The sequence below is a fragment of the Brachyhypopomus gauderio genome, chromosome 8 (assembly GCF_052324685.1).
Source record: "Brachyhypopomus gauderio isolate BG-103 chromosome 8, BGAUD_0.2, whole genome shotgun sequence".
NCBI classification, from domain to species: domain Eukaryota; kingdom Metazoa; phylum Chordata; class Actinopteri; order Gymnotiformes; family Hypopomidae; genus Brachyhypopomus; species Brachyhypopomus gauderio.
In genome coordinates this window covers 16972136-16988876 of record NC_135218.1, presented here as the reverse complement: position 1 = coordinate 16988876, position 16741 = coordinate 16972136, and the positions used below count along the sequence as shown (strand labels likewise).

The 16741-nt window shown below is 49.6% G+C and overlaps 1 protein-coding gene across 22 annotated transcripts in view; it reads left to right on the top strand.

Moving 5' to 3' along the window:
- Positions 1–16741, top strand: part of dlg1a (discs large MAGUK scaffold protein 1a) — a 92415-nt gene that overhangs the window by 69061 nt on the left and 6613 nt on the right. For 17 of the 22 annotated variants that reach the window (XM_077015012.1, XM_077015010.1, XM_077015011.1 and 14 more), the window contains 4 exons: positions 3733–3847; positions 7487–7663; positions 12809–12875; positions 15143–15239. In XM_077015012.1, the coding sequence (XP_076871127.1) occupies positions 3733–3847; positions 7487–7663; positions 12809–12875; positions 15143–15239 (456 nt within the window). Of the gene's footprint in view, positions 1–2651; positions 2932–3732; positions 3848–7486; positions 7664–12808; positions 12876–15142; positions 15240–15671; positions 15697–16741 lie in introns of those variants that run through there. The other 5 variants (XM_077015020.1, XM_077015014.1, XM_077015025.1 and 2 more) reach the window with 2 other exon arrangements.

Below are 16741 nucleotides of genomic sequence, written 5' to 3'. Positions count from 1 at the left end.
TATACCCGTTTTGACTGAAATACCCGTTTTGAAAGAGCAGATTGCCTCAGATGTGTATTTTCTCGGGCTAAAGCACTTTTTATACTTCCAGAGAGTTGGGGTCTGTCAGCATAGGGCTTTATATCTCATGGGTGCAGGCATTGAGATTTGGGGACGATTTCTCCTGGCAGCATTCCTGTCAGGTAAGCTATGTAAAAATATGTGATCAGGACATGCTGCGGTACATGTGGGGGGGGGGGGGGGGGGGGGGGGGGATTCGATCACACTGTCACATTGGGTGTAAATTCCTTCCTGACGCTGTATGAAGATGAATAAAGCATTAGTCAGTTGATTTAGTGCAGTGTAGCAGTGCTTTAGCATAGCATTACTTTGGCATGGTGACTGTGGTGAGGTGTTGAAGGAGATTACCCACGCAAAGTCCCGCTGCCCTCTCCTTCAGAATCGCGCGTCTTCCTAAGAACACGGCTGATGGGGTTTGATGTCATGAGGCACATCCTTCCGTGGTCTCAAAGTTGGTGCATACTGCAAAGTGCTGCTGAACAGAACTGGGCAATTGAAGCCATTTGTGTGGTTAAAAAAAAAAAAAAGATTTTGAAAGAATTCCAGTCATCTTATATTTGCTCCAGTTATCTCCCTAGTGCACACAGAGTTCCCAGTATGAGCTACACCTACTGGGAGCTGTAGGCCACCAGTCCCTTTTCCATCAATTCTGTGTTCTCAGAATTTAATGGATTTGATGGTAACTTGGCTTGCTGCTGACGAGTTGTGCTGTCTATGTTTGTACTGTCTAAAAATGGTCCTGCATTCATACAAAAGCAGATGTGTGTTCATATATAAATGCATAATTTGTATATTAACTTGATGCAGTCATTGCAGAAACAGTATTTGTGAGTGCATTTACAGTATAAAATAATCTATTTTAATACCTAGCCCTCATTCCTGATAAAGGCTCAGAAAGGTTGACCCAATGATCAGGCAACTGACTTCAGACTTCAGAGAAGCCAGGCATGATGGATCTCAGTGTATGGTGGACCGACTGTAACGTGTGTCAGCCTGTTACATAGAGCTATAGTGCCTGCTCTACCTGCTCTGGAACAAAGAAGATCTTTCATTGTAAGAATTTTTATTATTGTATGTCCTCGTCTAAGACATGCAGAGCCAGTGTCCCCTCTCTGGGCTGCATGCTGAGAGGAGGCCGTCTACTGTCCCCTTGAGTGTGTGTGTGTGTGTGTGTGTGTGTGTGTGTGTGTGTGTGTGTGTGTGTGTGTGTGTGTGTGTGTGTGTGTGTGTGTGTGTGTGTGTGTGTGCGCGTGCGCGTGTGTGTGTGAGCTGTCAGATTTGGTTAGCACTACCAAAGGGAGGAGACGATCCTTCTTGCATTTCTGACCACAGGTTCCTGTTACAGCAGCAACCAAACTGTTATGAACATAACGACGCACATGGTGCTTGTTGATTGTTAAATTGATTGAAGTGGAGTCTGACCATTTCATTTGGGTTGATGGATATTTCTTCTTCTCTGGTGGCTCTGGTGGGGCATGTGTCAGGGGCCTTGGCTGTCCTTGCTAAAGCGTTAGCTGCCTGTTCTTCTGCTTGGGGACAACAGCTCTGTAGTGCTTTCAGCTGGGCATCGCTGGGTTTGTTTAGAGAGTTCTGCTCTCTGCCTCTCTCTTCTCCTGTGCTTCTGGCCAGCTCAGGAAGTGAGGGGATGAGAGGGGAGGAGTCCAGTTATGTCTGCACCTCCTCTGGTCTTTTGGGGCTTTTTTTCCCCACCAAATCCCATAAAAGTGTGTGCAAGATTAATTTGTGATCCCTCTGTGCCATTTATCATCGTTAGTTCGAATCATTTTATGTTGCAGTTTACATTGTTTCCCAATCCATACTGCAATCTCTGAACATTTTTTTCTGATCGGACAGGTCTTTGTTCGCACTGTGTCCATATCTCTAGAGAGGTTCCGCATGGCGTGTAGTCTGTAGTTTGCCTTTGTGACATTCAGTGGTTAGTAGCAAACTGGTCAAGTGCAGTCATGTTACACCCTCATTAGTGTATGGTAGAAGGGCTCTGGTGCTGTTTGTTAGCTTGAAGCTGCTACTGCTTCCCAGTGCATGGAAAGGTCCTTTCTCACAAATGCACTGAAGATGACGACTTCTCAAAGTTTGCTTTGCGCTTTAAGACGCTGAGTCATTCGCTTGATATTTAGGTGTGTGTGTGCGTTCCCTTTGAGCTCCCTGAATGCTCTTGCCAAACTGATGAGGAGGATTATAGACATTTCCAGCCCCCTTGTTTGTGAGTTTAGTTTATCTGCTTCTACAGACCTTCTACAGATCGGGTTCTACTGCTTGTCTGTCAGTTGCATAGTTTCTCTTATTATCTTATTAAATATTTCATGCTGCTTTTTTAGTATCTGCACCGTTATGTCACAAAAACCAATTTAAACAAAGAGACCGCTCTTGGATACATGTTTACGCACACACGTGCACACACACACACACACACACACACACACATGTATGCACAAATGCACACACACACAGGTGGGAGGGGGATGAGTGCTGTGTAGTTCATTAGCATCTGTTGTGGTGCCACGTTGGAGGCTCCTAGAGGGGAGCTTTACACAGGAGTGTCTAGGCATGCGCTCTCCTCTCTCTCTCTCTCTCTCTCTCTCTCTCTCTCTCTCTCTCTCTCTCTCTCTCTCTCTCTCTCTCTCTCTCTCTCTCTCTCTCTCTCTCTCTCTCTCTCTCGCTTGCTCGCATGCATGAACACACCCTCCCTCCAGCACAGAGCTGAGTGGGGAGTGAGTAGGGAGCTGTCCTTCAGCACCGCGAACGTTTCCCTCTCACGTGGCGAGAGCAGCCGCACAAACACAGAGAGCGCAGCCTCCACAACTCACCTCCTCCCCGTTCGTTCGCCCGGCTCTGTGTACGAGGGACCGTGTAAGTATTTACCACTAGCTGGATTAAATGGGACTTACTGGATGGCTGTGGAGGGTAATCCGGTTCTGCTTTAAGTTTGCTTTCTGCTGTGTTCTGTATTGTATTTGAACTGTGTTTACTGGGTTGCCTGGACAGGATTTTCATGTATTTGTTTGGTGGGATGATGGAGCAGTGCCTAATCAGGCTTGCGTTCTTTATTCTGAGGAGCTTTTACAGCTCGGTAGGACAGTTTGTGGGTGCTCTCTGCGCTCGGTGTGGAGGAGTTTTTCTGTAAAGTATCTCCAGAGGAAATACAGTACTTTTAATATTCAGTATGTATCTACAGCAGACAGAGTGCAGAAAGAGCATTAGCAAAAAAATAAAAAATAACCCAGAAGTTGAATAATTCATTGAGACCATTTTCAGTGTTGCTGTCCAGAGACTGTTGTTTTGTTTTGTTTAGTTTTGTTGCCTGGGAATCCTGGAAAGGCTAAATGCAGTAGACTGTGCCCAATCTATTATAAATGACTCCTGAAACATGTCAGCAAATATCTATCCCCCTGTGTGTGTGTGTGTGTGTGTGTGTGTGTGTGTGTGTGTGTGTGTGTGTGTGTGAGTGCGCGCACATTTGTGTCGGTCAGCTCAATGAGGAGTAAAGTGGACACTTAAGCTTCAACAGGGATCTGAATCACCTTTGACCCCTCTCCCCCTCTCCCCACTACCTGCAGCCTCCTGGTAGCTGAGCCCTGCTTTGCGTGTTAATCGATGCTGACCTCATCACGGCAGGACAGTGATCTCACACCAGTTGTTTCCTCTCTGCAGATTACAGTCGCTTTGAGGCCAAAATCCATGATCTCCGGGAGCAGATGATGAGTGGTAGTCTCAGTTCAGGCTCCGGCTCGTTGCGTACAAGCCAGAAGAGGACTCTCTATGTCAGGTGAGACTTCCCTCCGATGTCTGCTAATTACGGTTGGCCTTTTGTGATTTCTTCCTGAAGCCCAGACATGTAAATGGCACCCAGTCCCTGTTCTGTCTTCACCTGCACTACAGTGCTGGTCACTTTTTAGCAGCTCCACAACTGGGCAGGGAACCTTCATGGGTTTGGAACATTATTTTTGTTTTCTCTCTCTCTCAGTATTGAGAATGCGATTGCTTGTGATTGGTTGTGAATGTGATTGGTTGTGAATGTGATTGGTTGTGATTGGTTGTGATTGGTGATTGGTTTTGATTAGTGATTGGTTGTGAATGTGATGGGTGATTGGTTGTGAATGTGATGGGTGATTGGTTGTGAATGTGATTGGTTATGAATGCGATTGGTTATGAATGTGATGGGTGATCGGTTGTGAATGTGGTGGGTGATTGGTTGTGAATGCGATTGGTTGTGAATGTGATTGGTGATTGGTTGTGAATGTGATTGGTGATTGGTTGTGAATGTGATTGGTGATTGGTTGTGAATGTGATTGGTTGTAAATGTGATGGGTGATCGGTTGTGAATGTAATGGGTGATTGGTTGTGAATGCGATTGGTTGTGAATGTGATTGGTGATTGGTTGTGAATGTGATGGGTGATCGGTTGTGAATGTGATTGGTTGTGAATGTGATTGGTGATTGGTTGTGAATGTGATTGGTTGTAAATGTGATGGGTGATCGGTTGTGAATGTAATGGGTGATTGGTTGTGAATGCGATTGGTTGTGAATGTGATTGGTGATTGGTTGTGAATGTGATTGGTGATTGGTTGTGAATGTGATTGGTTGTAAATGTGATGGGTGATCGGTTGTGAATGTAATGGGTGATTGGTTGTGAATGTGATTGGTGATTGGTTCTGAATGTGATGGGTGATCGGTTGTGAATGTGATTGGTTGTGAATGTGATTGGTGATTGGTTGTGAATGTGATTGGTTGTAAATGTGATGGGTGATCGGTTGTGAATGTAATGGGTGATTGGTTGTGAATGCGATTGGTTGTGAATGTGATGGGTGATTGGTTGTGAATGTGATTGGTTGTGAATGTGATTGGTTGTGAATGTGATTGGTTGTGAATGTGATGGGTGATTGGTTGTGAATGTGATGGATGATTGGTTGTGAATGTGATGGGTGATTGGTTGTGAATGTGATGGGTGATTGGTTGTGAATGCGATTGGTTGTGAATGTGATGGGTGATTGGTTGTGAATGTGATTGGTTGTAAATGTGATGGGTGATCGGTTGTGAATGTAATGGGTGATTGGTTGTGAATGTGATTGGTTGTGAATGTGATGGGTGATCGGTTGTGAATGTGATTGGTTGTGAATGTGATGGATGATTGGTTGTGAATGTGATTGGTTGTAAATGTGATGGGTGATCGGTTGTGAATGGAATGGGTGATTGGTTGTGAATGCGATTGGTTGTGAATGTGATGGGTGATTGGCTTTGAGCAGGTGCAGGTCCAGACCAGTGACTGCTGTGGCTGCTGGCCCCACCGGGCGAGTTGTTCAGGGAAGGTTTATGTACAGGTCTCAGAGAAGACCTGAGCCAGCCCCACTCTACATCTCTCTACACACAGGGTGTAATTCTTCCTTCTGCATGTAGGCTGGTCTATTCTCTAGTATCTGGCTATCATTTCTTGCGAGGTGTTCAGGGCTCTGTGTTATGAGTCATGTTTCAGGGCTCTTTATTGAGAGGGAAGAAGAAAGGATGATCTATATGTTTCTCTCTCTACCTCTTTTCTACCGACTCTGTGTGTGTGTGTGTGTGTGTGTGTGTGTGTGTGTGTGTGTGTGTGTGTGTGTGTGTGTGTGTGTGTGTGTGTGTGTGTGTGTGTCCCCTAATGTTCCCTGACTGGACTTTGAAGTTAGGGTTTGTAACAGGCTTCGTGTTGTGTAGAGCGTATGTGACCCAGTGGGGGTCTCTGAAACACCTGACCTCTGTGTAGAGGGGACAGCCTGTGCCACTGTGTTTGGAGGCACTCATTTGTTTGGCATTAAAACCTTCTCCTTTGCAGAGCAAAGGAATCTTTTAATTGAAGTATCATATCATAATGAAATCACATATTGAATAGTACACAGTAAACTACAAGAGTAGTTTACATAATTGTTTTAACAGTAAATATAAAATCTTGGTCAAACCCTTTGTAACAGCTTTGGTTTCCTAAAGAGCGGGAAATGGAAGACATATGGCCTCATTGGTCCTAGTGTAAGGATACAGTAAGGAATGACGCTGATTTGGCTCTGGTACATGTGTGTGCTCAGAACTGAAGAGCTGTGCTTATTTGTTGCCAGATTCGTATTTGTTCAGCGAGGATGTGTAATGTGCGTTGCCAGTTCACTGGACGCTCTTCCCAAAATATCCTGCCTACAAGCTGGAGCACACCAGCTCCCCCTGGGTTCTCTTGTCTTGTTTTTTTTTTCACATTGGATTACATCAATAGTGGATATTGCAGAGAGATCGGACTTATCAACAGTCTCTGTACAAATGGTTTCTAGTACTCTGATTTACAGGGATGTCAGCACGTAGGGCACTGGTCTTCCTCCACAGAGAGAGCTGCATCCACGCTGCCAAACCGTGACTCCCTGCAGCAGTCCTTAAATGGAGGATCCAGTGTGAGGTCTTCCAAAACTATATTTGTCCAGTGAAGGGAAAAGGAAGCTCTTTAAATAACCCATGTGTTCACCCTACTACACAGATATTGACGGATTGTTTCAGGAAAAATAGAGCAATGGCATGACTGTGTAGGATTTGTCATGATGACGACTGCAGTGTGTGCTTGTTCCCGAGTTAATATTGTTTGGGTTGGTTCCTGATTAATTCATAGTAGATATTTGAATACTTTGATGAATAACTAAATAATAAGTTCAGAGGTTAATGAAGGGGCTAGCGTGTCTGTTATGTCACAGGAGTGCTGCACTGGTGAGAGCTCCGGGCAAACTATTGAGCTTTTTGGGGTTTTATTATTTTAATTTGATATGTTTATAAGCAATTCAGTGTTCAACTGTCTCTGACGATATATGAACGTGACAAATAAAACTGAGACATGCTGAATTCTGTGCCGCTACCTGTCAAAAGCAAGCGAAGTATTCTGCTTGGTCCCAGTCTTCTCATCTGGAAGCTCATGGCTTAAGTGTAGCGCTGTGTTATTGAGGAGAGCAGGAATGGGCCCTCCAGAGCAGTTTGGGAGGTTAGTCATTTCAGCTGCATTTCCCTTGCTGAAAATCACACGTGTGTGCACACGCAAGCGTCGAAGCAGTGGCCTACTTTGCATTCCAGCAAACCTTGACGGACATATTAGAGTGAGAAACATTTGGGAGAGCAAACATTTGCAAAATTACTCTACTCATCATGCGGTAAATGCTGTTTTGATATGATTTGTTACTATAGGTAGTGCGGTTTGTTAGGCTACTGCTGTGAAATAATCCTCTTACACCCACAGTATATGGCTGTTAATCAGTAGCATATTTATGATTTGAATAAAGTCTGCAGTCTTCCTAGTGTATTATAAACCGGTAGTACAGACCAGCTGACTCGGGTGTACTGCCCTCGGACTGACCGCACTCTGTCTCTCTGAATCTAAGTGTGGTTGACCACGATGGACTCCTGTGTTCCAGAGCGCTGTTCGACTATGACAGGACGAAGGATTCTGGCCTGCCCAGCCAAGGGCTGAATTTCGGCTTCGGCGACATCCTGCATGTTCTCAATGCCTCCGATGACGAGTGGTGGCAGGCGCGACAGGTGACCCAGGACAGCGAGGCGGAGGAGGTCGGCGTCATCCCCAGCAAGAGGAGGTACCACGGCCCCGCCCACACACACACGGCACCGCCCGCACACACACGCGGCACCGCCCGCACACACACGCGACACCGCCCGCACACACACGCGACACCGCCCACACACACACGCGACACCGCCCACACACACACGGCACCGCCCACGCACACACGGCACCGCCCGCACACACACGCGGCACCGCCCGCACACACACGCGGCACCGCCCGCACACACACGCGACACCGCCCGCACACACGGCACCGCCCACGCACACACGGCACCGCCCACGCACACACGGCACCGCCCACGCACACACGCGGCACCGCCCACGCACACACACGCGGCACCGCCCACGCACACACGGCACCGCCCGCACACACGGCACCGCCCGCACACACACGGCACCGCCCACGCACACACACGCGGCACCGCCCACGCACACACGGCACCGCCCACGCACACACGGCACCGCCCGCGCACACACGGCACCGCCCGCGCACACACGGCACCGCCCACGCACACACGGCACCGCCCGCACACACACGCGGCACCGCCCACGCACACGCGGCACCGCCCACGCACACACGGCACCGCCCGCACACACACGCGGCACCGCCCGCACACACACGCGGCACCGCCCGCACACACACGCGACACCGCCCGCACACACACGCGACACCGCCCGCCCGCACACGCGACACCGCCCACACACACACGGCACCGCCCACGCACACACGGCACCGCCCGCACACACACGCGGCACCGCCCGCACACACACGCGGCACCGCCCGCACACACACGCGACACCGCCCGCACACACGGCACCGCCCACGCACACACGGCACCGCCCACGCACACACGGCACCGCCCACGCACACACGCGGCACCGCCCACGCATACACACGCGGCACCGCCCACGCACACACGGCACCGCCCGCACACACGGCACCGCCCGCACACACACGGCACCGCCCACGCACACACACACGGCACCGCCCACGCACACACGGCATCGCCCACGCACACACGGCACCGCCCGCACACACACGGCACCGCCCACGCACACACGGCACCGCCCGCACACACACGCGGCACCGCCCACGCACACACGGCACCGCCCGCACACACACGCGGCACCGCCCGCACACACACGGCACCACTCGCGCACACACACGGCACCACTCGCGCACACACACGCGGCACCGCCCACGCACACACGGCACCGCCCGCACACACGGCACCGCCCGCGCACACACGGCACCGCCCACGCACACACGGCACCGCCCGCACACACGGCACCGCCCGCACACACACGGCACCGCCCACGCACGGCACCGCCCACGCACACACACGCGGCACCGCCCGCACACACGGCACCGCCCGCACACACACGGCACCGCCCACGCACGGCACCGCCCACGCACACACACGCGGCACCGCCCATGCACACACGGCACCGCCCGCACACACACACGGCACCGCCCGCACACACACGCGGCACCGCCCGCACACACACGCGGCACCGCCCGCACACACGCGGCACCGCCCGCACACACACGCGACACCGCCCGCACACACACGCCACCACTCGCGCACACACACGCGGCACCGCCCGCACACACACGCGGCACCGCCCGCACACACACGCCACCACTCGCGCACACACACGCGGCACCGCCCGCACACACACGCGGCACCGCCCGCACACACACGCGGCACCGCCCGCACACACACGGCACCACTCGCGCACACACACGCGGCACCGCCCACGCACACACGGCACCGCCCGCGCACACACGGCACCGCCCGCGCACACACGGCACCGCCCACGCACACACGGCACCGCCCACGCACGGCACCGCCCACGCACACACACGCGGCACCGCCCGCACACACGGCACCGCCCGCACACACACGGCACCGCCCACGCACGGCACCGCCCACGCACACACACGCGGCACCGCCCATGCACACACGGCACCGCCCACGCACACACGGCACCGCCCGCACACACACGCGGCACCGCCCGCACACACACGCGGCACCGCCCGCACACACGCGGCACCGCCCGCACACACGCGGCACCGCCCGCACACACACGCGACACCGCCCGCACACACACGCCACCACTCGCGCACACACACGCGGCACCGCCCGCACACACACGCGGCACCGCCCGCACACACACGCCACCACTCGCGCACACACACGCGGCACCGCCCGCACACACACGCGACACCGCCCGCACACACGCGGCACCGCCCACGCACACACGCGACACCGTCTGCACACACACTGCATCGCCCGCACACACATACGGCGCTGCCCACACACACACAGCGCCGCAGTATAATGTGACTGATGTGTTGTGTCGCTCCATTTTAAGCGGAGTCTCCAGACGTCCTGGCTTGGAAGGCTGGCAGTATAATGACCTGCTTGTTAAATATACTGCACCCGGCAGTATAATGGGAACACCCGGAAATGCATTGGTGTGTCCATACTGAGAGAGGGATCTGCTGCCTTTTGGATGCAGAGTAGCTTCTGAGCCATTAGACTCGCGTGTTCTAAGGGAATAACTGGAGATGAGAAATTGCCTCATCTGTTTAGATGAGGCTCAGCGGTATTGTTGAACTGAGGGCAGAGAAGCCATGTGGGGTTCACACAGAGAGAAAATGGAACATCAGTGAGATTACTGATCTGTTTCTAAAGTCAGAGATGTGCACGTGATAACTACGCATCTCGAAGGCTTTGCAGGCCTTTTCTACATCCGTAGCAGGCGATGGCGTCTCTTTCCCCACTGTGAACTGGGACTTGGGCTGCGTCAGCTGTTTGGAGGGGGAAGATGTAATCAAAGCCGTTGATGCCTTGAGCTCCTGTTGTATGGCGAGTGGCAGCTGATGACTGTGATCAGCCAAGTACAGCTCAAAGCCGTGACTGACACAGCCATAACTGACACAGGTGTGACTGACACAGCCATAACTGACACATACAGGTGTGACTGACACAGCCATGACTGACACATACAGGTGTGACTGACACAGCGGCAACTGACACATACAACCGTGACTGATACAGCTGCAACTGACACATACAACCGCAACTGACACAGCCGCAACTGACACATATAGCTGTGACTGACACAGCCGCAACTGACACATACAACTTTGACTGACACACAGCCGCAACTGACACAGCCGCAACTGACACATACAGCCACGACTGACACACACAGCCGCAACTGACACATACAACTGTGACTGACACACAGCCGCAACTGACACATACAGTCACGACTGACACACACAGCCGCAACTGACACACACAGCCACAACTGACACATACACCTTTGACTGACACATACACCTGTGACTGACACTGCCACAACTGACACATACAGCCGCAACTGACACATACAGCCACGACTGACACACACAGCCGCAACTGACACATACAGCCACGACTGACACATACAACTGTGACTGACACACAGCCGCAACTGACACACACAGCCGCAACTGACACACACAGCCACAACTGACACACACAGCCGCAACTGACACATACACCTTTGACTGACACATACACCTGTGACTGACACATACACCTGTGACTGACACTGCCACAACTGACACATACAGCCGCAACTGACACACTCATGACTGACGTTTACAGCTGGGACTGATGTGTTGTGTCGCTCCATTTTAAGCGGAGTCTCCAGACGTCCTGGCTTGAAAGGCTGGCAGTATAATGACCTGCTTGTTAAATATGTAATTGGGAGCAGAACTGTGAGCCATGTTTCTCTCTTCCCCCTCTAGCAAAAGTTGCTTTTAATAAACAGAGATTTGTGGATCTTTTCAGTTGCCAGTGATGATTCAGTCATGTCACTTGACTGAACATCAGTGAAGGCAAACACTAGTATACACATGTACACACACACGCACACGCATGTTGGACCTGCAAGCCGTGGACAAGTGGCATTTAGGTGGAGCAATGAAGGAGGTGATGGAGTTAGGGAGGTATGGTCCAGTAATCTAAAAACTGTTTACTCTCCCTACTTTATTACAGAGAGATTTGCCAGAGAGTCTTTAGACATTATTGCATCATAAACTCTCTCAGCCTTTTTATATTTAAAATGTTCATCATCACACCACCCATGTCTCCCTGCTCCACTGGGCCTGACGAGGAGTGTCTAATAACCCCAGTTCTCTTGGCACATACACCCACACTGAACACTGAGCTCATGTTAGCTACACACTGAACACTGAGCTCATGTTAGCTACACACTGAACACTGAGCTACAATATGTGTTTTTGTTTTTTTCTAAGCAAAGAGTGCCTGTTCTTTTGTTCCCTCAGAAATTCTTCATTTAAGTCTCGGCACAGTCTGTATACAAGCAAAATTAAACGGAGCTTCCTTGTGAGCCAGTAAAACTCTACACTCTAATTAAAGCATCTTTCTCCAGCATGTGTGATCAGGTGAAACTCGAGGCTTTGCTCTCCCAACACTCTGCCGTCTCCCTTGAGACGGTGCGGATTGAGAAGCGATAATTGACTTCTCACCCATCTCATCAGGGAAGCCTGTGAAAATAGTGCTGTCTACACGCATGTGCAGACCCTCGAAAAAGTGAAACCAGTCGAGGTTGCACGAGTCATTTTTTTGTATCAGATGTGAGATAATGTCAGAATCTTTAATCACATGCCTGATATTTTCATATTTTAACAGAACTTTTTAGTTGAACAGAGCCTTTTTTATTCTGTTATTTTGTACTGTCATGTGAAGGATATTTGAGTAACTTGATATTTACTAGCAATTGATTATTCAATTTTAAAATAATGTTGGATTAAGGACGACGTCCGTAATTTTATAACAGAGTGAGAGTAGTGCAATAAAGAAAGCTGGGTGGTTACAGTGGGGTTCGCACCCCCCTGGGGAACACTAGGGTTTTTCTTTGAAAATATCTTTAGTTGTAACTGCTTTGGGATCGGTTAGTCCACGCCATTGTTCTGACTGAGGCTGAGCACCTTCTCCTGGGAGGGTCTGTTTCAGCACGGCTGATCCTGATCCAGGGTCCTGGTGCTCCACATGAACCTGGTGTCCCTTTCGTTTGGACACCGTTACCCACAAGGCACCTGTAACCCTTTTTGCCCTTCCTTGTCCGTCAGGGTGGAGAGAAAAGAGAGGGCCAGATTAAAGACGGTCAAATTCAACTCCAAATCCAGAGACAAAGGGGTAAGTGTGCGCTCCATGGTTACATGTCCCCTTACATTCAGGAGATGTTTACTAATGTGTAGAGCAAACTGAATATTGACAATATAATGCAATCTGCACTCAAGTCATATTAGAATGACTATTTGCCCTAAACAGATTATTTGGGCTGTTATGTTCAGGCCATTAACAGATTAGAAAATAAACTAATCAGCAGGCCCTGTGCTGGAGCACTGATGGCAATATATTTAGTGTGTTAACATCACGTTCACACCTGAAATTTTGGAACTACATGAAGCGTCTCTCATGTTAATATATTCAAACACTAAAGCTGCTTTGGCACCAGAGTGTTGACGGCTGATTTACTTTGTGCCACAGAGAGCGTGCATGCTGAAGAGAGTGAGGATACGTTTGCTAAGAGTCTTATATTTCAAAGCTTTCGAAAGACAAAGTTTTTGACATTCTGGTTTATGCACGTTCATTACGTTCTAGCCATATATGCAGAGTTTACTATATCGTACTAATCCCTTCTGCTGACATAGCTGTTTGTGAGAAGCAGGTTAACTGTGTGTTTCAGGGCTGTAGTATTCCTTATCGTAACATTTAGTCCAGAGCCTTTTTCAGCTGTATATCATAAATACAGCACCAAGGGAAAAGGGGTAAACTATTCAGGAGAGAGAACAAAATAAACCAAAATGGGTCCACTTGCCATTGAAGTCAGACTGCTCTCTTCCTGGATGTGGACTCCTCCCCTTTACCCATCTCGTGTGTATTAACCTGGATGTGGACTCCTCCCCTTTACCCATCTCGTGTGTATTAACCTGGATGTGAACTCCTCCCCTTTACCCATCTCGTGTGTATTAACCTGGATGTGAACTCCTCCCCTTTACCCATCTCGTGTGTATTAACCTGGATGTGAACTCCTCCCCTTTACCCATCTCGTGTGTATTAACCTGGATGTGAACTCCTCCCCTTTACCCATCTCGTGTGTATTAACCTGGATGTGAACTCCTCCCCTTTACCCATCTCGTGTGTATTAACCTGGATGTGAACTCCTCCCCTTTACCCATCTCGTGTGTATTAACCTGGATGTGAACTCCTCCCCTTTACCCATCTCGTGTGTATTAACCTGGATGTGGACTCCTCCCCTTTACCCATCTCGTGTGTATTAACCTGGATGTGGACTCCTCCCCTTTACCCATCTCGTGTGTATTAACCTGGATGTGGACTCCTCCCCTTTACCCATCTCGTGTGTATTAACCTGGATGTGGACTCCTCCCCTTTACCCATCTCGTGTGTATTAACCTGGATGTGGACTCCTCCCCTTTACCCATCTCGTGTGTATTAACCTGGATGTGAACTCCTTCCCTTTACCCATCTCGTGTGTATTAACCTGGATGTGGACTCCTCCCCTTTACCCATCTCGTGTGTATTAACCTGGATGTGAACTCCTCCCCTTTACCCATTTCGTGTGTATTAACCTGGATGTGAACTCCTCCCATCTTGTGTGTATTAACCTGGATGTGGACTCCTCCCCTTTACCCATCTCGTGTGTATTAACCTGGATGTGGACTCCTCCCTTTTACCCATCTCGTGTGTATTAACCTGGATGTGGACTCCTCCCCTTTACCCATCTCGTGTGTAATTAACCTGGATGTGGACTCCTCCCTTTTACCCATCTCGTGTGTATTAACCTGGATGTGGACTCCTCCCCTTTACCCATCTCGTGTGTATTAACCTGGATGTGGACTCCTCCCCTTTACCCATCTCGTGTGTATTAACCTGGATGTGAACTCCTCCCCTTTACCCATCTCGTGTGTATTAACCTGGATGTGGACTCCTCCCCTTTACCCATCTCGTGTGTATTAACCTGCTTTCTAACTGCTGCACACAGCTTTCTGTCCTGTTTTATCTGCTTTCATCCCTCATATATGGTTTTGGGTCAAAACCATCTATCACTTTAATGTACGAGTTACTTAATCAACATCTCTGTAATTTATCTTCTACTGACTCTGCTGCCATACAAGTGCATCATGCTGGATCTACTGGTTTGATTGGATCCTACTGATTTGATGTGATTCTTTGTGTTCCTCAGACTATTTAAGAAGCACATTACTGATTGGCAGCAGAGTTGTGTGTGTGGGTTTGGTTGGTTAGTTAGGTTTCGTTTGTTCACACCCGTATTAGACACCACCTTTCCATTTCTCTTGTGTTCTCCGTCCCTCCCTCCATCCCTCCCTCCATCCCTCCCTTCATCCCTCCCTCTGTCCCCTCTCCCTCTCCCTCCGCAGTCACTCAGTGATAAGCCTAAAAAGAACCTCTTTTCACGAAAATTCCCTTTCTACAAGAACAAGGATCAGAGTGAACAGGAAACGAGTGATGTGGACCGTAAGTATGGCAGTGGATACTGGCCGAACTGGGTGAACTGGGCGTACTGGGCGAATGGAACAAGGCACTGGACAGTGCTGGCCAGGGCAGCCTCTCCGATTGGCTCAGCCTGAATCCACTGGACAAAACCCCTCACAATGCAATGACCCTGAAACAAGTGCGAGACCAATGAACTTGTGTAACTGCTGCCATGATTTTAGGAGCCTCTATAGCCAGAGCCAGGATGATGTGTTTATTCTGGAGACATAATACAGTATTGGGGAAATGGCCTGCATTTCTGACTATTTGATAAAAGCCCTGTACTTTAAAGGTCTGTTGCATTATGGGTGGGTATGTTGCCGGTCGGTGAGGCCACATACATTATTCCAGTACCATAACCGTTGTTTTTGTGGTTTTCTCTCGTTTGCGTGCTCTCTGACGACTGCTCCACAGGACCTGAGTGACGACAAAGGCTTGAGTAAGTCCTCCTAGGCCCCGGCGCTTCTCCTAGGCTCCTGCGCACCTCCTCCAAGGCTCTCCCAACTTCTCCTTCCGCCCTTAGCTTAGATTTCCCTTTTCCTTTTTCTCCCCTTTGCTCATTGCTAGATGTAAGGTGTTAAGGGGGAAAGGAGGGCTGATCTAGCATTCCCCCGAAATGGGCAAAGATCTTTCTTTTCTCCAGTGGCTGGGTCAATGTTGGATATGGGCTTTACTTGCAATTCCTGTAAACTGTGTGACTAATGACATGACTATCGGTTAACCACTAAGCAGTAGATGGGCTGAACCAAAAATGTGCGTTCTACAATGTGGACTTTAATAAGCCTGTTAAGATCTGTGGTCCAGCAACAGGGTTAAAATACGGAGATTATTTTTTTCCTTTTTTTCCCCCCAACACAATTACTATTAATCTCTTGGAAGAACTTTAAAGAAATGCCTCTGGGATTTTCATATGATGCCTGGTATTTCAACACATTACATTGGGCAGCAAAACAAGAAGTACTAAAGTTAGCCAAACTATTAATTCATAAATTAATTCATTAATTGCTCATCTGCACCACACCTCACAGTTTCAGTAGTTGTAACCAAAAGCTCAATATCACATAAAATGTCTGTGAAACTAGCCCAACCTACTTTATACCTGCCCTCTGGTTAGTTACACGGTCTGTGTAAATGGTTAGGGAGCAGAACTGATCTACCGGTCCCGTGGCCCAGGAGCAGGCTGGCTGAAGGAACTCCAGTCTGCCATGACTGCCGTGCTGTAGTCAGCACTTACGGGGCATTGCTGACACTTCAGAACCCCAGGCACACGTCCGGGAGAGTACTTATAAGCAGAGGTGTCAATTCCAGGTTCAGAAAGTAAAAGTCCTCACCAGGATTTAGCTCAGGCTTCCTGGATTGTGTTTATTCCACTAATTTTACCTGGATTGCACTAATTAAGAAAATCTAGCAAGCTTGAGCAAAATCCTGGTGAGGACATTTACATTCTGAACCTGGAATTGACACCTCTGCTTATAAGACTAACG